At 36.0% G+C, this 22856-nt stretch overlaps 1 protein-coding gene and 1 long non-coding RNA gene across 5 annotated transcripts; both read right to left on the reverse strand.

Annotated features, from left to right (window-relative positions):
- Positions 1 to 2300: 2300 nt before the first annotated feature.
- LOC122311409 lies at positions 2301 to 13547 on the reverse strand. Of its 2 annotated transcripts, XR_006242779.1 has the most exons (4): positions 13078 to 13282; positions 12429 to 12568; positions 4870 to 4939; positions 2301 to 2421 (listed from the first exon to the last, which is right to left on the reverse strand). It is a non-coding gene; the product is annotated as an uncharacterized LOC122311409 (long non-coding RNA). The 2 variants fall into 2 exon arrangements; XR_006242778.1 differs by lacking the exons at positions 2301 to 2421; positions 4870 to 4939 and having other exon boundaries at positions 12269 to 12568; positions 13078 to 13547.
- A 1255-nt stretch (positions 13548 to 14802) lies between these two features.
- LOC122309970 (RNA polymerase II C-terminal domain phosphatase-like 3) lies at positions 14803 to 22033 on the reverse strand. Of its 3 annotated transcripts, none has more exons than XM_043123807.1 (12): positions 21021 to 22033; positions 20761 to 20893; positions 20568 to 20623; positions 20414 to 20474; positions 18873 to 20306; positions 17692 to 18309; positions 17459 to 17605; positions 17084 to 17352; positions 16861 to 16972; positions 16560 to 16778; positions 15978 to 16024; positions 14803 to 15817 (listed from the first exon to the last, which is right to left on the reverse strand). In XM_043123807.1, exons 1-12 carry the CDS (start codon positions 21689 to 21691, stop codon positions 15724 to 15726), a joined length of 3861 nt encoding a protein of 1286 aa, XP_042979741.1. In that variant the 5' UTR covers positions 21692 to 22033; the 3' UTR covers positions 14803 to 15723. The 3 variants fall into 3 exon arrangements, with proteins under 3 accessions (XP_042979741.1, XP_042979739.1, XP_042979738.1); XM_043123805.1 differs by having other exon boundaries at positions 16521 to 16778; positions 17692 to 18300; positions 21021 to 22032; XM_043123804.1 differs by having other exon boundaries at positions 16521 to 16778; positions 21021 to 22032.
- Between the last annotated feature and the right edge of the window lie 823 nt (positions 22034 to 22856).

Here is a 22856-nt window from a genome sequence, read left to right on the forward strand (position 1 = left end):
CATACATCATGTAATCATGTATGCCGAAACTCATGTAAATCATATGACATGTAATCTTATGCAACACTGCACATTCCGCGTTACGACTTGAAAATATTAGAACATGCGATTACTTTAACTTATTCAATTAAACAATGACATTTAACGAGTAACAAGGAACAAAATAATTGCACTACATCATATACTATACATGGCGAAAACATACAAGTGCTTATACACATGAATATTCAACTATTATATGAACTTGGAACTTCTAACATATTCGGTAATGCATTAATAACTAATATATGCATGGCCGAAACATGCAAGTGCTTGTATACATGAATATTTAACCATTACATGAACTTAAAACTTCTAACATATTCGGTAATGCATCAATAACTAATATGGCAACATAAACATATAGATCCGAGCACTAGATCTAGCATTACAAAATATTTCCATGGTAAAACTGAATAACAAATATCATGATAATATCCAATAAGTAACGTGGTAACGTATATTCAAAGGAAACCGAATACATAGCACGTTAACAAATGTCATCCAATCAAAAAACAAACAGCACAAGTTCACATGTCATATACATATATTATCTCGGAGTAAGTTGAAGGTCTATTACAAAATCCAACATTTAACAATAAGCAAGCTGAAAACTACATATTAATACCCATTAGACAAGGTCAACCAAAACCCTAATTCGTGTGTGTGAGTGTGTGTTGTGTTCTTGACTTATGGAACTTATTTTATAAGACAAGAAATGCTTCTTAATCATTCGGGCTCCCTTCTCAAGTCTGAAACTCTTATGGAAACAGAACCCTAACTTAAGCAAGTGTTTAGGTTGTGGCATTCATTCTTTTCAAAGGCATCAACCTATTTGCTTAAGGCAAGTGAGGTTCGGGTCTTCATCCTTTAAAAAGAAAACCTTATCCTTCCAAAGGGTGTGTGTGTGTTTGTGCACGTGTTCATGTGAAAAGCTTCATCAATCCGAAACATTTTTCCTTTCTTTGGCCGTGTGAATGTGTAAGAAATGAGTGATTGGTTCTTACCTTGCGTGGCATTTCCCTTAGATGGTGTCTCAAACTCATGGTGCACTTAGAATGGTGTTTGGAAGAAGGTGGTAGTGGCATGGGTGGTGTTTGGGTAGAGAGAAAGTAGTGGAAAATTAGAGAGAGTAGTATGGCCAAGTGACTCAAGAAAGAACTTTACCAAGTGACCAAATGACTCACATTTTCGACTCCTTCCCTTTATCTAGGCGTGTAATCCCTCCTTCCCTTTATCTAGGCGTGTAATCCCTCATTGGAAAACCAAAACCCTATTGCATGGATGACACTTGGCATCCTAGTCGTGTGCCTCTTCCCCTTCCTCATAATGGATTGTGTTAGATATCAAACATGGCTTTTTGGACAAATGGTGTGGGCTTCCTTAAAACTGAAACCCTATTCCCGTTATTCCATTCTCCATGTGTCTAGGTTCATTGAATCTAGTGAAAAAATAGTCATTCTTCAAGTCCAAATCATCCTTAAACCTCTACATGTGTGCATGCTTGCTTTGTGGCAAGTGAAGTATGTGGTTGCCGAGATGCCCTCCATCTTTCCAAGAAGATATCTTATTCTACCAAGGTCTTGGGCATTGTGTAATTGGTTCTTGGTAGATGGCAAACACAATTTCCCTTGTCATAGTCATCCATCTCATGTCTTCTCCTCACAAAATTCTTCTAGAAGCCTCAATAGGCATATAGGTCACATTTCCAAGCAAAATTTTGCCTCTTCCCAATGCCACTCTCTTCCTTCTTTTCATCATTACATCATGCATGGGTGACACTTGGCAATTAGGGTTGTAAACCGACATGGTCAGTTCAGTTTCGGTCCAAAATTGAATCGACCGACCACCATTTTTTGGAGGAGAAAACTGGTTGAAACAGACCATGTAAGAGGGGTGAAACCAGCTAGACCGATTCCAGACCAGTTCACGGTCGATTATTGGTTTTGGGTCGGTTTGGACCATATATTTTTTGGCATTTTTTTTACTCAATTCAGTACCTTTTTGGGCCTTTTTTTTCACACAATTCAATACTTTTTTGGGCTCAATTCATTATTCAAGCTAATTAAGATTTTGAGCTTTGTTTTACTAAATTTCTTAAATCATTGTATTGTATTAATTCATTTTAATGTTGATGTCATTTATACTATTACTAACTAGTAACTACTAAATATATACTACTAATAATACTTTACTAATTACTAGATAGCTACAAATAAATAAATAAACCTCTACTAAATGTTTAATACACATTACAAACAAAAACAAATTGTCCTAAACAAGTAAGTAACAATTGTTTTAGATTAAAATAAAATTGTGCTAAATCTCCATTTGAAAGCAGTCTTCAGTCATCAATAGTTGTGACGCCTAATGCTCCAAACTCTATATAAAAACATTAATAACATTAAAACATGAAATATTAATAAATTTGGATAATGAAGTAAATAAAAAAGAAATTAAATTAAATTATAAAAGTAAATGAATATGTAAATTAAATGAGAAAAATTACCACATTTTACCACAAAAAATTCCACATTATCTATGGACTCTCAAATATCAATTGGCGTTGACAGATGTCGCAATCAATTTTGAGTACAAATAAGTGCCTCAACAGTTATCAGAGTTAACAAACTCTGAAAATGATCAAGTATACGACCTCCTATACTAAGTGCTAACTCTGATGCAACTGTGGAAACATATATAACTAACAAGTCTCATACAATCATTGCAAGTATATGATACTTAAACTCATTCATTCTCTACCAATTCAACAAATCAAAAAATTGGTTGAATGCCCTACAACCATTTGATAAATACTGGTTCATCTTTGTTTTGGTAACTATAGATCTTAAGTCGAAATATGCTACCAACCACTCATAAAAGAATTGTGACTTATGATTTCCTTCACCATCTTTTGTGAGTACAGATGTCGAAGCGGGCACATATTCTCAACTAGTTGAGGTAGAACCAAACGTAACATTTTACTTTGCATACAAGTCTCCTAATAACTATCTCACACTCGACACTGACTCTTCACCCCAAATCTCATCATGAATTTTTTTCAAGTGGAAAGTAAAAAATCTAAACTTACTATATGGATCAAGCACAACTGCAATCAACAATAATAAGTTCATCCTATCCAATGAACCCTAATACTTATCATTTTTAATTCTCATGCTTATGGCCATGTTCATCAAATTACTATTCTCACTCTCACTAAGCCTAACCAACTTTTTTTGGAGCATATAAATTTTTAAAAAACTAGTGTTTGCCGTCACATGTAAAGACCCAAAAAATCGACAAGTAACATCCTAAAACATCTTCAAAAATTTTCAAAAACCTGCATTATCTCCCACTCCTCAACTCTAGGAGCGCCCATGTGTCTATCACTAAAATAAGAGAGAAAATTATAATTATCGCTCTCCATCCACATGAAAGACTTCTCAAATTTCTCAGCTACCTCTAACATTGTGTAAGTTGAATTCTATCGTGTCTACACATCAAGGAAAAATATTTTTTTACAATAAATTTTCTCTTTCTCTACACATTTCTTAAACTTGTCTAATTTTGTAGTGGATGAGCGCACATATCTAACCGCATTTTTAACCATTGTGATGGCGTCATTATACTCATTCAAGCTCTCATTCTCGACAAGATTCAAAATATAAGCACAACATCTCATGTGCATATATTTTCCTCCAACACATGTCTCATCAAAAAATGCTTCAAATCAGAAATTGCAGTATTATTTGAGTTAGCATTATTAACTATAACAGAAAATATCTTATCAATGCCCCAATCAAGGAGGTACGACTCAATATATCTCTTAATAGTATCCATTCGATGATTAGAGATCAAACAAAAATTAAGGATTTTCTTTTGCAATTTCCAATCACTATCAATGAAATATGCAGTTTGGCACATATAATTAAGATTTTGTACCGTTGTCCATGTATAGGTAGTTAATAAAATCCCCATTCCTCCATCTTTAAACAACTTCTTAAGTTTAAATTTTTTTGATGTAAACATTTTCATACAATCTTTTATAACCGTGACACGACATGACACTTTAAATCTTGGTTCAAGCAACCAAACCATCTTCTTAAAACATTACCCTTCAACAATTCTAAATGGCAATTCATCAATAATTACTATCTCTGCAATCGTCAACCTCACGGTCTCTTCACTATATTTGTAGATTACAAGATTCCTTACCACACTATCACTCTCTCCAACCCCTCTCATCGGTTGCCTCACCTACGAAAGTCCTTTGGTATTTATCCAAAAACTCACATTTATGATAATTTTTGGAACTTGAAGGTAGATGGTTTTGCATGGTTGAAGTCACGTTCCTCTTTAAGTAGCATGCATATATCTTACCACAATAATTACACTTGGCCTTAGGATCATCTACGAGATAACCCTAAACTTTTGTAAACTGGTATCAAATAATTGATGGATCATTCCATTTCCGTTTCTTAGGTGGTGGGCAAGTATTACTATTAGGGGCATTTGAGGGTTTTGTTGTTTGGGTCTCTCCCAAATTAATTATTTATTCATTCGAATCAAGATCAATTGATCTTGACGAAGAATTCATCTAACATGTAAAATTTTAAATACATAATTAATTACACAACAATGAAAAAATTAAAACAAACAGAGAATAAAAATCAACACAAAACAATAGCTACTAGTTTGCAACGTGGCAAACATCATAAGTCTAAGACTCTAATATAAATTTTAGTTTGCTCACAATTTCACAATCTCACAATTTATTTCAAAAATCAAAACAATTTTACAACAAAATTTTACAAGTCTAAGAACACTCACAGTGGGTCTCGGATTACTGTTCACTCTTCAAGTTCACAGTCCAATATGTTGATTCAATTTTTTTCAATCCCTGCACATACACAAAAAATAATTCAAACAAAAAATGAATCAATGATTCTGCATAGTACACCATTGGAAATATGAAATTTAAACAATAACATTTAAAAAAAAATTGATTCTATGACTCTTGTCTATTGTCTAGTGAATCAATGAAAAATGGGATCAAAATCCCTCCTCAAAAAAACCACTAGTGTGCAACAGTGACCATGGGCTTGGGAGACGTAAGGGACACAATTGAGGGAGGGAGGGAATGACGACGATTGAGTCCTGAGAGACATGGACTCAACAGTTGACAGAGTGGAAAGAGACAAGGGGAGACTCATTGCACCATCGCTAGAAGCCTGGAAGAGGTGATTGCCTTGAGCCGTCATTGAGTGGAGAGGTGGAGGGTTGGAGGCACTGGAGTCTGCTTGTAACAGCCCGCTAGAAATTCAATTGTGGAATTTCTTTTGACCTTAAGAACCTCGTGAAAATTCCGTAAGTTTACACGAATCGACTAATCGCATAGGTTTTAGCCTGTCAAGATAGTTAGTGTTATCACTCACTATGGTGCCAGAAATGCGATTTTAATTATTTGAGATAGTTAGAAGTGTCAGAATACATTATAGTCTACACCACTAGGCTTAATTGAATATTTAGGATTTTTCAGTACTAAGTTTATTACGTTTATTTTTGGAGTGAATAGTAATCTCGGTAAACGTACTAAATGCAGTGTTTTCAAAATCACAGTGTGAAATGTCCAAATTAGGTTAGCGAAATTTTATTTGGATATTTGGCAAGATCTTAACCACACATAATGAATAGTATTAGATACTTAGCACAAAGAGAAACCATTAGATGGAATTGTGAAGAAAATCAAGGTATGAGATCATGACACCTAAGCAAAATACACATTTGAAAAATATCTTAAGAACATAGATTTAAAATACACATGGAAATATTTTAACCACCTTACTCTTCCAAGTCTACTCCACATTTAGAAAATATTTTGAACTAATTTCGTGGATATTATTGGGTAAAACTATTTTGAGTTGATTTTTGTAGATATTATTAGGGTAAGAGAGTCCAATACTTAACTCTCACTCCAGCCTCATCTCTTCCATATCTTATCCACAAATATCTCCAGCCATCCCTCCCCACGAAATTATCTTCATTTATGCTTTCCATTGAAAGAATACCAAACACTCTCTCTCGGACAGCTTTTAGGAGTTCTTTTGCACACCCATTTCGAAGCTTTTGTAAGTGTTTTATCATAAAGTCTCCTTCATATAAGTTGTTCCTCTTTGAGAAAGTTTAACTCTTTGGTGGTCTAAACCTATTCTAATGACTTTGATAATTTTATTGGAGGATCCTAAACATCTTATATACATGTTATATTATTATTTTGAAGATATTTGATGTTAGTTTCAAAGATATGAAATTTTATGCAAAGAGATATTCAGATAAGCCAAAGTGTGGATATTCTTGGCTAAATTTATGTTTTGATTAATTTCTAACCATGTGATCTTGAATTAGAAGCTTGTATATGTTTTAGGACATCTTTTTAAACCATGTAATGGTTTGGTTTGAAGATCATATATTTATAAGTCATAGATCAAGAGATTTATCAAAACTAGTTGAGGAAAAAGTTTCTGTTTTTGGACTAAGTGTAAAACCAAAAACTCCAAATTTTATTTTGTGATTTTGGTGACTTTAGTTTGATGATTTAAAGCATGGTTGATGTTAGGATGATATTATGAATATGTTAGAAGTAAGATTTGATTTTTGAAATTCTTGGAGATGTTTTGATTTAAGGTCAAAACTTGTGATTCAAGTGCTTGGATCTTTTTACAAAAAAGTTTGGTGTTGATTATTAGCTTTTTCTAAATGGATGTTTTAAGTATGGTTTTGAACTTAGGATTGGAAGATGTTTGTTGTAAAATTTTGGTTTAAGCATGAGTTTTGAAGTTGGAAGGAATTGCAACAAAAATAAAGGGAAATGGCCTATGGATGTTTCAACCATAGTGTGTTCTTCATAGTTGTGTTTTGTTTTAAATTTTTCTGAGTTGATATTTAAGTTTAGGACAAAATTTACATGAGGAATGTAAATTTTGGAAACTTTTGGAGTTAGTATGCAAAATCCTTAAGTTATGGGTAAAACGGTCATTTTCCCACATGTAGAGAGTAAAATGAAAATTTTACTCTTTAAGTTAGTATTTTCCATATTTCAAATTATTAGTGATTTAGTTCTAACTTTTAGAATCACTAATTACAGTTCCTCGTGATCGCACTTGAAGTTTTATAAGAAACGCGGAGATCGAGGTAAGTTAGCTTTTAACTTACTAGCAGTCTACTGTGTATGTGTGCTAAGTAAAAGAACTACAGTGTATGTATGTATGTTATCATATGTGTCATGCCATGTCAAGTTATCATGTAATTGTCTATTATACAGAATTTATTCTGTCATCAATTTTTATCTGTTACATAATATATTCTGTTATATATTACTGTACATTACAAGTACGTCATGCTAAGTATGTCATCCATTACATGTATGTCAAGTCATATAATATTCACTATTGCAAGTATGTCATGTTAAATATGTTGTCTGTTATATGTTATGACATGTTACGAAATGTTTCTATCTCAAGTTGGTCATGTATTTCAAGTTATGTTCAAGTCACGTTATGTTACGTCAGGACTTCAGTCCTTTCGTATTCCAGTCACATTTCATCTTGAGTACATTATGATGTGTAGAATACATGGGGCCACAACAACTGTGGAGTATGTATTTAACTACAATTGTGATGCGTAAAATACATGGGACCACAACAACTGTGGAGTATGTATTTTTCATGTTAAGTCAAGTTTGTGTAGAATATATGGGGCCACAACAACTGTGGAATATGTATTTAACTACAATTGTGATGCGTAAAATACATGGGGCCACAACAACTGTGGAGTATGTATTTTTAATGTTAAGTCAAGTTTGTGTAGAATACATGGGGCCACAACAACTGTGGAGTATGTATTTTTCATGTTAATTCAAGTTTCAGAGCAAGTTTATGCTAAGTCAAGTTCAGTTCATGTTTCAATTTAAGTTATGTCAATTATGCTATGTTGTACGCTAAGTTATTCTTTAATTACTTATGAATTTGATTATGCATTTATGCTTTTACTGTCATCCATGCATCATTAGTCTGTGTGGAAGTTTTTTGTTAACTTGCTGAGATTTGTAATCAAATCTCACTGTGGTAGTCCCAACTACCATTCCTCCCGAATGGTAGATCTTGTTACAGGACCTGAAGGAGGACCAGGAGCTGACCAACTAGACACAGTCGACTGAACGACGGTGCGTCGTTAATGTTAATATAGTAGTTAAATTACTACTTGTACGATGGAGTTGCATCTCCAATACTTTTGGATCATAACTATTTTGGAATAGTGCTGTGATCTTAGTTATTCAATGGATCTTTATGTATGAAGTATGTTTTAAGTATTGGGATATTATCAGTTTGGTGCATAGTATTGCTAAAGAAAAAAATTATCCGCTGCGAATATTACATAATGTTAGATGCATGTTAGGATTATTGCATCTTATATGTCATGAACGGGGGCAGGTAACCTTGTGTTGCATGTCTCGACGCTTCAAATGTCCGTCCGATCCCAAACGGAATTTGGGGGCGTCACACTACTGTTTAGAGGTAAATTCGAAGAGAAGAGGGAGGAGAAAGGGGGTGTTTAAAGCCTATGAGGAAATAACGTCATTTGGCAGCCAAACGATACAATTTCCTTTTTTTTTTTTTTTTTTTTTTTCAAACTAGTCCCAAAACGATGTCGTTTCACTTACTTAAGTGAAACAGAGTCGTAAGTGAAACAGAGTCGTTTCATATATATAATTTAAAATATATATTATATCCTATCGATCGATTTAGAAATCCAGTCCAGGCTCAAACCGGGACCGAACTACTGTACGTCGGTTTTAACTTAAAACCATTGTCAGTCGACCAGTTCTACGCTAGTTTCGGCAGGTTTTGAGCCCTGTCGGCTAGTCTAAGTCGATCCTGATAGTTTGACCGATTATTGTATAGCTCTATTGGCGATGTCTTCTTGAAATCGAAAATCCACTCTAGTGTGCCGTGCTTTGTATTTTTGGCTTTTCCTTATGCTCCACTTCCTCATGTACCTCATTGTCTCCTTCTTCTATAAGTTCTCCACACTAATGACAAGTGTCAAAAAGTATTTCTCAACAAACGAAATCTTCTGCATGTGTGAAAAGTGGTAGAAGATAGGTTAGAAGCCCTTAGGTAGGCATGTGGGGCGTCTTAGGTCACCAAACTCTAAAATCTATCACCCCATTTCCCCATATCACGTCCAGGTTCATTGCTCCTAGTGTATGACACAAATAGATGACAAGTGACACTAAGTGATGGATTGGGTGTGTGCCCTAAAGTCCTCTAGGGTTTCTAAATCCTAAACCCATGTTGAGGCCGAAATGCATGGGCCTTGTGGGCTTAGATGCCTAGTACACCAAGTCCAAATTTTCTAAGTGTTTTCTATCATCTTGCATGATCCAACAATCATGCATAGCCCAATAATGAAATATGAGTGAAAACGGAGTTATCACAGTTGGTCAAAGATAAAGAGGTTGTTTGGATGGTGAGATGAAATTAGATGGTTTTAAATGAAAGTTGAAAGTTGAATAAAATATTGTTAGAATATTATTTTTTAATATCATTATTATTTTGAGATTTGAAAAGGTTAAATTGAGATTTTCAAAAGTTGAATTGTTTATTATATTTTGTAGGGGTGAAAACCAACCCCTTGGGTGCGATTTTTGAGCAAAACTGAAACTGACGTGTTTTCAAGAAGAGATAATGACCGAAACCGCTGATAAAGGAGGATAAAACTGATTACCATCGGTTCCTCGATTCACATCGATTCATTAGTGCGGTTTTGTTTACAAATCTCACATCCTATATTCACAAGGTTCATAACAAATATCAAAATATTTACAACAAATATCACACTATCACATAATTAAGCCATAACAAAAAACTAGAAAATTAATCAGTATTTCAAATGAATCGGAGATTAAGCTTTAAACGATGTAAATGGATGAAACAACGCAAATGGATGGAGGGAGAGAGGGACAACAATGGAAAAAGATCCATGTTTGTTGCACAGAGAGAGAGAGAGAGAGAGAGAGAGAGAGAGAGAGAGAGAGAGAGAGAGAGAGAGAGAGAGATTGTTTTCGAATGGATGGATCCATGTTTGCTGCAAAGGGAAAAACACTAGGGTTGTACCGTTTGAAGTTGAGATGGAGGTGTGAAGGGTGTAGGTCACAGACTCGTAGTGGAATGATGTGGAGGTGGAGGGCTAGAGAGTGGAGGCTACGAAGTGAAGACGAGAAAAAGAAGAGGAATACAGTGCACGGGGGTATTTAAACCTTAAGATGAAACGACGCAATTTCATTTATTTATTTTTTAAACTACATACCTTAAATGGTGTCGTTTATAAATGAGTGAAAAAATGTCATTTAAGATAGGTATAATTAACAAATATATATACGTATGACGTCAATCGGTTCAGTAGTTTGAACCAGGGTCAAAGCGCTATCGAACCGACCGACGTTGGTTTTGAAGACTTTGTACCACCGGCCGACCGGTTCTATGCTCCAGTGGCCGATTGGAGTCAGTGGCGGCCAGTTGGGTCAATTTTTGTATAGTCCTAATATTTTGTGTGGAAATTTAAAAAAAAAAATTGTAATGATAAAATAAGATAGATTGTGAGTATTTCTGAATTCAAATAGCCTCAAAGTGTACTTATAGTAAATAGAAACGTTGACGTTTATAATATTATTGGATTAATTTGGCATAAGAAGTGGGAAAATCAATGAATATATTCGGTTAAATTTTAAACAAATGAGATGAACTTGTTTTTCATAACAATTAGTCTTATCGATCAACCTTCAACAAGATATCTTTAATAAAAGAGAAATGATATTTGCAGTCGTGGTTATGCAAGCGGCGTGCAGTCGGTTTGAAAAAAATGAATTAATATGGAACCCACATGGAAAAAAAACTAACTTTTTAATCGTGGACCCCACTCTTTTTCAAAGCGATTGCGCGGCGTTTGCAATTCCACGACTGTATGTAACATTGCTCTTAATAAAAATGTAATGAGAAGTATTAAATTTGTAAAAAGATTTTGTAGAAATAAATTAATAAATTGATGTAGTATAATAGATTACGTCATATATATTTTACATTAAAAGTAATTTTACAATTTGATATTCACATTCAGCTGTATCAATTTGTAAAACTTATTTTTATAAAATATGGAAGGGGTATTTCCTTCCTCACCTCCTAGCCCACTGGGTTGGGCCTGGACAAGACATTGAAACCCATATTGGCCTAGATCCTACCCTCTGACGGTCCAAGAATCACCAAAAGAACTCAGCCCACAAATTATGTTAGTAGAAAGGGGATGCATCATGCAGAAAACAAGTTGGGGGATAGACAGGACGTGCCAACCCTAACACTTGCTTGTGATACCTAACATTAAAAGATCTACGTTGACAGGTGAATGGAAAACATGGTCAACCCTCCATTCTCTGAGGATGGGAACGAGAAGTGATTGCGCCGATTGCCCACCCTCGAGATGCCACCCGAGGAGCCAAGCCACATTAATGACACTACCTTAGACGTCACGCCGCATTCAAATCCATGACTGGGGCAGCTATGGGCATGACGGAGACACATGGTACGGTATGTCCCTCGAAACTTCTTATAAAAGTCATGCTTCAAGTACAAATAAGTCTTTGAACTCTCTAATTCTCCTGTCATTCTCCAAGAAGAAGAATAAGTACTGACTTTGACAACAAAGGCTTCCTAAACACCCCTAAGCCCACATTTGTCTCAGTGTTTGTAGGTAGAAAGATCCCAACCCGGATTTTTGGAGCTTAACCTAGGTGTACGAAATACGACATTAACAAAATATTTTTGTAGACTAAAAACAATTTCCAAAATTCAGTATCTCTCAATCAAACAAGCTACCAAGTGTGGAAATAGTAGTTTAATTAGATTTGAAAGAAAAGGAATTCGAAATATAAACTGTCCAAGTTGATGAATCAAAGAATATAGGAAAAAGAAAAATATAAGTGGAAGCAGCAAGAAGAGTCCTTTAAGAGTCAAAAGAATGAAACGAAGCGGTTATACTTACTTAATTTGAGACTTATGGCAATCTAAAAAATTAATAGTAGTTCTACATGTGCTTACAATTTTATGTATAAGATCAATTTTATTTTTAAATTTAAATTTTAAATTTTATAATTTTCATTGTATTAATAGATAACATGTTAGCACATCCAAAGTAGATTATTATTCAAAGAGTTCCTCGTTAGGCAGGTCAATCCGATATATTGAGTTTAATGGACACCAATAAAGAGTTGACACGTCACTAAACACACATCTTCATCTCTGAATTGCATCGCACCAAAGCAAAATTAGAAACCAGACCGTTCATCTCTCTCAACCGTGTGTTCTTCTCTTGTTACCCATCAACCCGCTTCCTCCCACATCTTCACGCCGCCACATACCACCAGTGGAGGAGTTCCAGTTCGGCACAACCCACCCACTGCAGTCGCATGAAAATTGCACTGCACAACACATTCTTGGTCAGTTTAGTTCTACAACCCACCCACCGTAAAAATCTATCTTTTATTTATTTTTCACTTTATTGTTAAGGGTGTGGGAACTTCAATCCCAATCCCCCAAAAAACAGATTAAAATAATTGTTAATGGTGTGTGAACTTTTGACCAATCAATTGAAATCTTCGTTGAAATCAACAAAACTGAAATGCAAGGAAAAATGAAAGACAACAGTACTACAACACTTGGGATTTCGCTAGGTGCTGCCAGTGTCGCCATGAATGATCGAGTTTCTACTTTAGAAAACAAAAAAGACAAATGAATTTGCTTTTGTGGGTGACTTACAATGTGATAGGTTATAGGGAAAAGACGAAATTCAAGCTTTGCAAACAGAACCCAAAAAATTAGCACATTAGAGAAAAGGAAAAAGAAGGAAAAATAGAAAAGAAGATACGAAATCCTCAGAATGAGAGAGAGAGAGAGAGAGAGAGAGAGAGAGAGCGAGAGGGTGACTTACAAACCAACAGAGTGGTTTCCGTCCTTTCGTCAACTCCGAGATCGGGAAAGGTTTTCTCGGTTGACGAAAAATACGAGATCGGCAGTGGGGAACGAATTCGACGGTGGCCCCTACTCCTGAAAGGTTTTCTTGAGAGAGAGAGAGAGAGAGAGAGAGACGTAGTGCACAAAAACAAAAGGAGTTGTTTATTTTTTTTGAAATCCTATGCAATACGGTCTACCCTTGTGTTCACGTGGCATCTATGTGACATGTCCCCATTTGACTCCGTTGATAGAGGAATAACGGATGTTCCTGTGGGAAGGTTTTCCCTTATTCAAATTATTTGTTGTTTTCCATTTACCTTCTGTTTTTTCTATTAATATTAAGCTATCGAGAGTGGTGAAAACGATTTTGGCTATTCTACCACCTCGGAAAGGGTAAAAGGTATGTCTGTCTTCTTAATCTGTATTGAACTCTTGCTGTAATCTTAAAGTGAGATAAACTAAATAAAAAATATTTAATAAAAATAATTATACTTAACACACTACACCTCTTTTAATTTTATTTTTGCACAAATACAAAAAAAAAAAAAAAAAAAAAAAAAAACAACAACAACAACAACAATAGGACCACAAAAGAAAATAGCAATCTTCTCTCCATTCATCCAAGTCATTTGCCAGACTTCCTTGAACATACAGAGAAAATTCTGCGGGGGCATTCGGACTCCACCAGACTCAATGTTAAACCTCCAATTTCGGTTAGATTCTTATAATGATGAGCATTTATATTTTTCGCTCTTAAATGATTTGCAGAGAGAGTTCCTAGAAGAATAATCATGGAAACGTAATTTTTATCTAACGTAAATTAGATGTTATCAGACTTTTTAGGCAATGATTATACAACACTCCTATGTTGCCATACAAAATATGCAACCTATTCATGTTATCATACACAGCTTATGTAATAATTGAATAAAAACTGTCTGTGTCAGATTTGAATCTTCTAGACTTTTTATTTGAACGCTAGGACCAAGAGCAAGATATGACCCTCCCACTGTATGCCTTCTACCCCACTATTAAAGTTCTGAAAAAAATTCAGTCTGAATCGGTCCACGTCATATTTTATATGATTTAAGTATATGATATGCTTGCAGAATCAAGCTTCATTTACGTAAGCGACGCGTGGCAGACTCTTAAAATAGAGAAGCAAACCGGCATATGGGGCGTTTTGGATTCACAGTTCTTGTGGTCCTCACTCCTCAGAGTTTTAGACCAATTTGGTATGTTACATTACTGAACTGGTTTAACAGCTTCAATCTCCAATTCAAGAAAGAAAATGATACTCTCATCGAAGGTGGATAACTGGATATCCACAAAGTGTACGATCAGCATTTGTATCATTGTATGTATTTATTTTAGCATTTTTTAAAAAATAGATACTAACACAAATGGTTTAAAAAATAATACTAAAACAGTATGAATACCCTTTATAGGTGGATATACCACTGTCCATTCAGGAAAATTTCAAAGGGAAGAATTATGTAGGGGTCCTTTGCCGTAAGTCCAGTGGCGGCTCATCTTCCATAGCTATGAAACTAATCTGGTCTTCATTGTAGTTTACGGAAACTACTTCATTTTCGTTAACGACAATTAATCTTTCTTTTCGAGATATAGTTAGTTTCTGCTATCTTTTGACAATAAAGAGTCTATTTTTTTTTTGGTGCTTCTTCTGAAAAATGCTTGCAGATTCCCAAAACTCCGCATTTTATTGTATTGGGTGGAATGCCCTGAACCATTAAAATACATAATTAAAATAAAATGACGAAAAAAGGCCCGCCTACGAGAGAGACAAGAAAAACAGATAGATATATACGTTTCAATTTGTTCAGTGAGGTATTCTTCACGGCAAGCCTAGTTGTTTCCGTTGGATGCCTAAACTTACCTTCGAATCGTGTAGTAAGGAAACGGGAACCGCCCAAGTCCGTTAGATTTATCAGAGAATCCATGAACCAGGTATTGCAAATATCAAACCAATCTCTCCGCACTCCACACCAGGACGAGCCAACGAAAATGTCTGTACAAAAGGAGATTATGAGTAATCCCATTTGTCCTCGCCCTGCCATTCAGGTCTCTCCCCCCCTCTCTGTGTCCCTCTCAATGTCTCCGTGTTTCAATATGTATCATAAATTTCACACAATTAAGTATTTCAAAGAAGCTCCAGTGGGGTCAGTATATCTTTCATACCGTTTTTAACCTTTTAACCTTTAGTATTACTTTTTTGAATCTCCCAACCTCAACAATAATCAGCTGTGTTCCCCAGAGGCCGATGCATTGATTCACAGCATTTGTCAAGGCCTCAAGCAATCCGATCCAAAATCTTGACGCAGTGGGGATTTTAGTCGCAGCTAAACCAAATCCATCTTGGTCAACGACCACATAGATACTCCCTTCCCCTAAATTTAGTAACCCACCCAATAAAGAAAAAGTTCGAGACTAGCCAATTTGGCAAGCTTTGAAAGGGAAAGTGCGGCTGCCAGCTGTAAGGGATGGATAGCATGAACTGAAAAATATGCCAACATTCTCATGGCTAGCCTGATTCTACCTAGCATTAGCTCGCTATCCATCTCCTGGTATCCCACCTTTTGATTTTATGTTTGTTAGGTTTTAGTTAACCAACGGGGGATGTGGAGGAGATTGTTTGTGGTTTAATGGCAAAATCTCGTTCATTTGCCCTCCGGTAAAGCAACGCTGATGCTTCGACCCTGTTTTTACAGCAAAAGGCAATAGAGGGGAAACAAGCGTAGAAACAGGGGAAGGGAGAAAAGCCATGTCAGTTCCTAAAACAGAGGAATACTTGAAAAATAATAATAATAATAAATGAGAGAAACATAAATTTCCGTGACTCGGATAAAGTAATCTTACCAGCCTGGATATACAACAAATCTTCCTGTAGAAAGAGCCCAATTCACCTGTTCATAACAATGGATAAGCAAGTTTTACTTTAAAAGCATACCCAATCCTTTTTTTTTCTTTTTTCTTTTTCACAACTATATGAACGAGTGGGTAAAATATTTAAAATAGGGTACCGTCCTCTCTGTAAAAAAAAAAAAAAAAAAAAAAAAAAACATGTTTGTAAGATAACTAGGCATCATGCATATGTCCAAGATTTTTATTTTTTAATTTTTTGATTGGCACAGGATGTCTGGGAACAGCATCCCAACTAATTATAGGGGTGCAAAGGCCCTTGATAAGAAGTTTTCTGCAAATGCATTTCTGGTAATTCAAGAGAAAAATCCCCCAATCGGATAGCCCTTAGAAATTGTTTCTAACAAGATTCCAGCCTTAGACCTAGAGGGAGCATGCCACCAAGACCAAAGTCTTTTACCACTCAAGCCAACCACTAGGGGTTACTAAGATTTTTATTTTTCTATTATTTATGTTCAAACAACTTAAATGATGCAATACCTTATCGGTACCAAGAGAATTGGCAACTACATGTGTAACCTGTTCATCTATTTGATTGGTGCATACAGCACCAAACTGTTCAGCTGTCTGCCACAATGGATGTAGGTGAGGATTGGCTTCGCCAACTGGAAACACCCTGCTAAATACAATACGACAGCCAGCCAAAATCTTCCGCTGTTCTGCAGCTAGTATATTTCTTACATCAACTTCATCTAAGGAATGGTGGGAGAAAAAGTTTTGATGTATTCTCTCAATAACCTATTTGAACATAAGACAAATGATCAGCGGAGTGTAATTAATCATTTGCAAATTCACTACGCAAGTTAAAAAATAGCATTACCCCCAAAGAGGATGCCAAAGTTCCATCTTCTGATCTCTCATCATGGTCAATCTCAAGCAGAGAAGGACCTGGAAGCCCAAATTGGCGTCTACTACAGGGAAAGTACGTATACCTGCAATAGATCAATGCATTATTAGCATTTGGAAAAGAGAATGAGGCTGCCTAAGCAAAGTATAAAATCACTTATTGAATACACATTATTTATTGAATACAGGTAACTAACCTTTCTACAACTATCAAGTTCAGTTTGTTATGCGGCCAAACCCTCACAGAATCATCTATAATTACAACAGCTGATTCCATACCCAGAACCCCTTCCAGATCCTTACTCTTTGGAACCCTCTCGTCACCATCAATAGGATCCCCATCATCACCCCTAGAGATAACTCGTCCAGCAAACAGAACCCCTTTTGGATCAAGCACTTTTGCCATCTCCGTAGCATACAGCTTGTTCCCCATGGTGTACAGATGCAGCTCAAAAAGCTTGCTAGCCTAAAATACAAACATATATCGCATTAAGTGCTTCCCATTGAACTCAAGTGCCCGTTGGTTATTTAGGCAACAAAAAAGAAAAAAGAGATTAATCTATCAAACTTACCTTCTCCAAAAAAGTCCAAATACCAGGTCGTAGTTTGGTCCACATTCCCATGTGCGGAAAGCGGAAGAGGTGCCTCTGCGGTTTTTCACGATCTTGTTCCTCTTTTTTTCTCAATATCTCATCATGAACAGGATCTACTTCCACAAACTGAAAAAGATGAGTCAAATTAAAAAGATATTACAAAACAAACATTCTCCATGAACCGGCACTAAATAATGAAAAAAAGCTGTAACCTTTGCTGAATTGAGAAGTGTGTGATCCAGATCTAAGACAAGGCAGAGCTTGTGTGCAGCAAACATTTTCTTCTGTTCTTCTATCCTCCTTGCCCTCTCTCTCTGAATGGCAGCTTTTTGCTGGTCATCATATCCTTCAAATAAATGCTCAACATCCCCCCACACGTTTTCTGATCGAGAAGCAATTGCTGCACCTACTTCAAGTGCTGTACTTGTCGAAGACCGCTGGTCCTCAGAATTTGAAGCTACAACTTTCACATCTGCTTTGTCTGACTTAACTTGTACTGTTTCAGAAGACATATTCTGAGAAATTATTGGAGTTGTTGATGCTTGAGAAACAGAAATAATATCAGCAATATTTTTCAGATTCTTTGTGAACTGCCGAGCAATGTCAGGTGGTGCAACCAATTGTGAATGCACTGACTTTGCATCTGCCTCACCCTCTTGCTTTTGGGCATTCAGATTGTCCTTACTTCCCTGGGTGCTTGATGTAGGAGGCACAATAATTTTGATATGCTCATGTCCCGAGCTTGGATGCTTGTGAAGTGAATTGCCATGGAGGATACGGCGAGGGTCACGGGGTTTCATGCGAATTTTACCTGTCTCTTCCTGCAGGCACTGTCGTCATTAAGCATGCATCAGGCTATACTCAAAAGAAGCAAGCATAGTAATTATTGATTGTCATTTAAAATGTTTAGCAACTTTATGGTCTATTTTACTTATTTCTTTGTGAGGTGATGATTCAATAAAACTTTGCCTTAGTTTCTAGATAAGTGTCAAAAGCATCTGTTATGTAAATTTACCACTCTTCTTTATGAGGTCGACTACTTTTATACATCACATAACCAATTGAACCTTTAGAGAAATCAATTTTAAGATCAAGCTAATAAAAGTAAAATTAAAATCCATCCTAGAGGTTACTAATCATATTTCCACTTATATGCAACTTATTGCACCTATCAATAAAGTTTTCTTAGTTATAAAAATAAAATAAAAATAAAAATAAAATAAAAAAAGAAAGATTGGGAAAAAGAAATGATGAATTTAGAAGCTGGATTCAAACAAGAGATAAGCTCCGAAACCAGCACAAGGAACAAAACCAGACTTAAAAAGCACATGCTTAATGCTTAAATCATTTCAGTGCCCTGAAAGAGTAGGAAATAGATAAATCAACTGCTCACCATAGGATCTACCAGTGAAGGGACCTGTAGTGTTCCTGTTGGTTTCTGCAAAAGCCCTGAGGCCTTTGATGGAGCAACATTCACAAAGGGAGCTGCTCCCAGTATTGAGGTTGAGCATGCAGGTAGTGTCGTAATTTTTGCAGGATCAGCAGAGTTTTGCAAGGCATCTACTGCTAATCTCTGTTGTCCCCCCATCTTAAGTATATTTAGCAGCATGGTTGGATTCACAGCAATATCTTTCAATAAAGCAGGCAAAGAAGCTGTGGTGCTGGTACCTGTCCCCAACACGTTGTCATTTCCACTAATTGTTTCATTGGCATTGGCACAACTAGAGGTTGAACAACTTACAACCTCAGCTATTTTTCTGGGATCAGCTTCTGCTTTCTCCACAACATGGTTTCTGTTCATTAACTGAGGTCCAACTGTACCGGTGTCATCCAACCAGCCACCACTAACAGACACATTTTTCACATCCTTAACAACTCCAGAATTTTCCAAGCCATTCCTTTGCCTTTTCAATGCATGACCTTCCAAAGTAGGCTCCTCAACAGTTTTTTGCTTTCTTGAGCTAATTGTTCCAAAAGGCTCCACTTTGGGTGTGTTGTGCACCAAAGATAAGGGGCGTTGGTTAAGATCTAAAGCACTCACATCATAATTGGCTAACCGAAGCCTTGGGTCTCTGCTCTTTGCCAAAGCTTTCGATACGATATTAGAGCCAGAGGATGTAGTTGTAGCGTTCTTAGTAGTGATCAGTCCTTGCATGCTGGAACTGTTCATGGAGGGAGTAACAGGTTGTCCAAGAATGGGTGGATTAACATTTCTTAAATTACTGCTACTGGAAAAACTGGAAACCTCCCCACCAGTGTCACCATCCCCATCATCACATTCTCCTGAAGGGGTTGGGCTGGGAAGTCTATCACTTGTAAAGAAGGAATTTCGCCCAAATTTTTGTTGATAAGTAGAAAAAGCTTTGAGAGCATCAGTTTCATAAATATGCAATTTAGGATCTTCAGTGTCATGCGCCACCTTAGCTGTGGGCAACAATGGGTTAGCCATACCTTCTCCAACAGTCATTACTTTGTGCACAGGGAAGCACGATGGCGCTTCTCGTGTGGGCGATGGGAGACTGTCTGCATCGTGATCCTTGTGAAGGTCTAACAACGGGAGTAAAGCTCCTCTACTCTTAAAGCTAGAAATACCTGGTCTCAAAACTTCAGATCGAATATTTAGGTTACTATGAACCAAGGATCCAGCAGCCACAGAATCTGAAGATAACTTATTAGAAGAAGTCAATTCAAAAGCATCACTTTTGGCTGAAGCATCAGAATCCTTATTATTAGCCCCATCAATTGCTATTATTTCATCATGTTTAACACTATCTGTAGAACTCAGCAATAGATCCACAGAATCCACAAAGGGCTTTATGACCTCGATCTGTGAATAAGACACAAAATTTTAGTTTCAACAACATCAACATCTTCCTACGCTAAAAACAAGCAAGGGCAGAAAATTTCAATAAACCAAGTTACATATAGCCACACCTCTTTCATCTGCTCAGAGGAAAAAAGAGGGGGATTAAAGTTCTTGACATAAGAAATTAACCTGTCACCAAAATGCAACAAATGAGATGACTAAATAATTGATGGCATCGAATTTCAAATAAATTAAAGAATAAGCATAGAAAATGATTAAAACCTCAACCAATTGTCTTTATTCTGTTCCTTTTGATCATTGTTCATGGAGCAGAAAACCTGAAATTAAACAATTATTGAATCTCTACAATGTTTAAAACCAGCACCTTTGAACTCATCAAGAGTACTTAAAAAAACAAAATTATACTCGGTGATGATAACAATGTAGCGAGTTCAAAAACGCTGGGGTGCCTTACAGAATTGACTGCTTGAATCGCAGTGAACGACAATTGAAGAAGAGCATCCTTGAGGGGAAGATGATTTTCAGAAAACACTTTCTTCAAGCTCTCCAAAGTTTTGTGCATTCGGGAGCAAACTTCTCCAAATGATCTAAAACAAATAAATCAACCATAAATGTCAAACCCAAAAGTAGACCAATTGCCAAAACAACCCAACTGTAAGTGTTAGAAATAAGGCAAGTCACCCAACACACTCAAACGCAATACCATTAACTTACTTCTCTGCCTCCATCACTGTCACACTCTCCAGAGCTTCCAAAATCGAAGTCACTCGCCTGTCCGAAACAATCTCTGAATTCTCAACGTTTACAGTCTCATTACACATAAACGCTTCGTCTTTAACTACGTCAGTCTCGGCCCCCTTATCTACCGGCTCCGAATCCAAATCAATCTCACCCTCCTCCAATTCCCCTTCCTCCTTATCCACATCGACAACCTTCACATCCATGTCGTCCCCATTGTCATCGTCAATCACCATTTCATCAATTCCCTTTGAGTTGGAATTTAAAAGAGCAGAGGATTGTTTCGATTTCTCGGCGGGGTCAACCTCCGCCTCCATCACGAAAATCTCATTCAGAGGTTTATTCTGCACGGCCTGTGCCCACGCTAGATTATACAAGCTCGAAGCATAACCGCAAGAAACCTGGTACTGACACAGCTTCTGTATCGCCCAAGCCCCAGTCCCGGCTTTTGGTTTCGACGAGACAGTATTTGTTGCAGTAGCACTCTCCTGCTTTTTGAAATCTTCCTCTGTGATCTCCTCCACCGAAGCTGTGTCAGAAATCTCACCTTCTTCCACATCTTCGACCTCCTTCCCCATCTCACCTAGGGTTTCTTCAATCCCCTCACAATTAATCCAGTCAAAACAATTCGATCCAGCAACGACCATATATTAAAATCTTTTTAAAAATTCTACAAAAACCATCGAATTCAAAACCGATACTTCAGGGATCTGATCTTCACCGGATCTTACAAGTTGCACAAAATTACGTTAGGGTTTTTTGTTCAATATCTCAAAGATCTAATTTAAACAATAAAATTATAATCGAGTTTAAAAGAAAGATTCAAAATTGGTGAGAGATCCTGATGTAAGATGTGATTTGAGAAGCTTGAGACGGTGAAATGACGAAATCTGAAGACTATTTCCTGCGACGCGAGAAAATACAAGACGAAGGTCCTATATTAACATGCAACATACGAAAGAGGGATGGAGAGAGGAAGATGAGTGCGAAATGGGGTAGGATTTTAAAGACGAAGAAAATCTAGGACGTGCCAGAGTTTGAATCTGGGTCGTACACGTCAGCGATCCGGAAAAAGCAGAATGTATTGGTGAGTGCTAGACCCGTAGCATTCACGTCCCTTCTGTCAAATCTTTCTTTAAAGTTTAACAAACTTCACTTTTGAGACTTTCACATAGAAATAAATAAATAACTCCAGTTTGTTACCGAATATTTTTTTTTTTCAAATTCTTCTAACTTTTCCTAAACTGTTAAAAGAATAGAAAAATGTTAAAGGAGGCCGATAATTTGCACCGAAAAAGATGCGATTTAGATAATGAGTTAAAATAAGATAATTAAGATAAAATAAAAATTAAATAAAATATTATTATAAGATTAATTTTTAATATTATTATTATTTTAAAATTTAAAAAAAATTAAATTATTTATTATATTTTATATAAAAATTTATAATAATAAGATAAGATGAGTTAAAATTATTTCTCAATCCAAACGAATACCAAAACAAATAATAGAAATATACCATTGTATACCATTGTATATTTCTTTAGTGCAAACCTTCTATTCCTGTAGAGGGACCAAAACGAAATAATGGTTAATCATAAAAATAAAAGAATTTAAAAAACTATCGAATCAAAATCTTCTCTAATTGAAAATATTTATTTATACTTACAAATTTATACATATAACTAATAACTATATATATACCGATGTGTTAGTTATTGAAATTGTGAAGATTTTAAATTTTAAAATTTGAATTAAAAAGAAAAAAATAGATAGAAATAAGATAGGTACTGAAATATTATGCAAACATGT

This window comes from Carya illinoinensis, chromosome 5, assembly GCF_018687715.1.
Source record: "Carya illinoinensis cultivar Pawnee chromosome 5, C.illinoinensisPawnee_v1, whole genome shotgun sequence".
NCBI classification, from domain to species: Eukaryota; Viridiplantae; Streptophyta; class Magnoliopsida; order Fagales; family Juglandaceae; genus Carya; species Carya illinoinensis.

Excerpts from the sequence above, each read along its gene's own strand:
- LOC122309970 (XM_043123804.1), bottom strand. The coding sequence starts at position 21,691 with ATGGTCGTTGCTGGATCGAATTGTTTTGACTGGATTAATTGTGAGGGG. Across the intron at positions 20,894-21,020 it reads ACAGTGATGGAGGCAGAGAA|ATCATTTGGAGAAGTTTGCT; the intron begins GTAAGTTAATGG and ends TATTTGTTTTAG. Across the intron at positions 20,307-20,413 it reads CCTCTGAGCAGATGAAAGAG|ATCGAGGTCATAAAGCCCTT; the intron begins GTGTGGCTATAT and ends TCTTATTCACAG.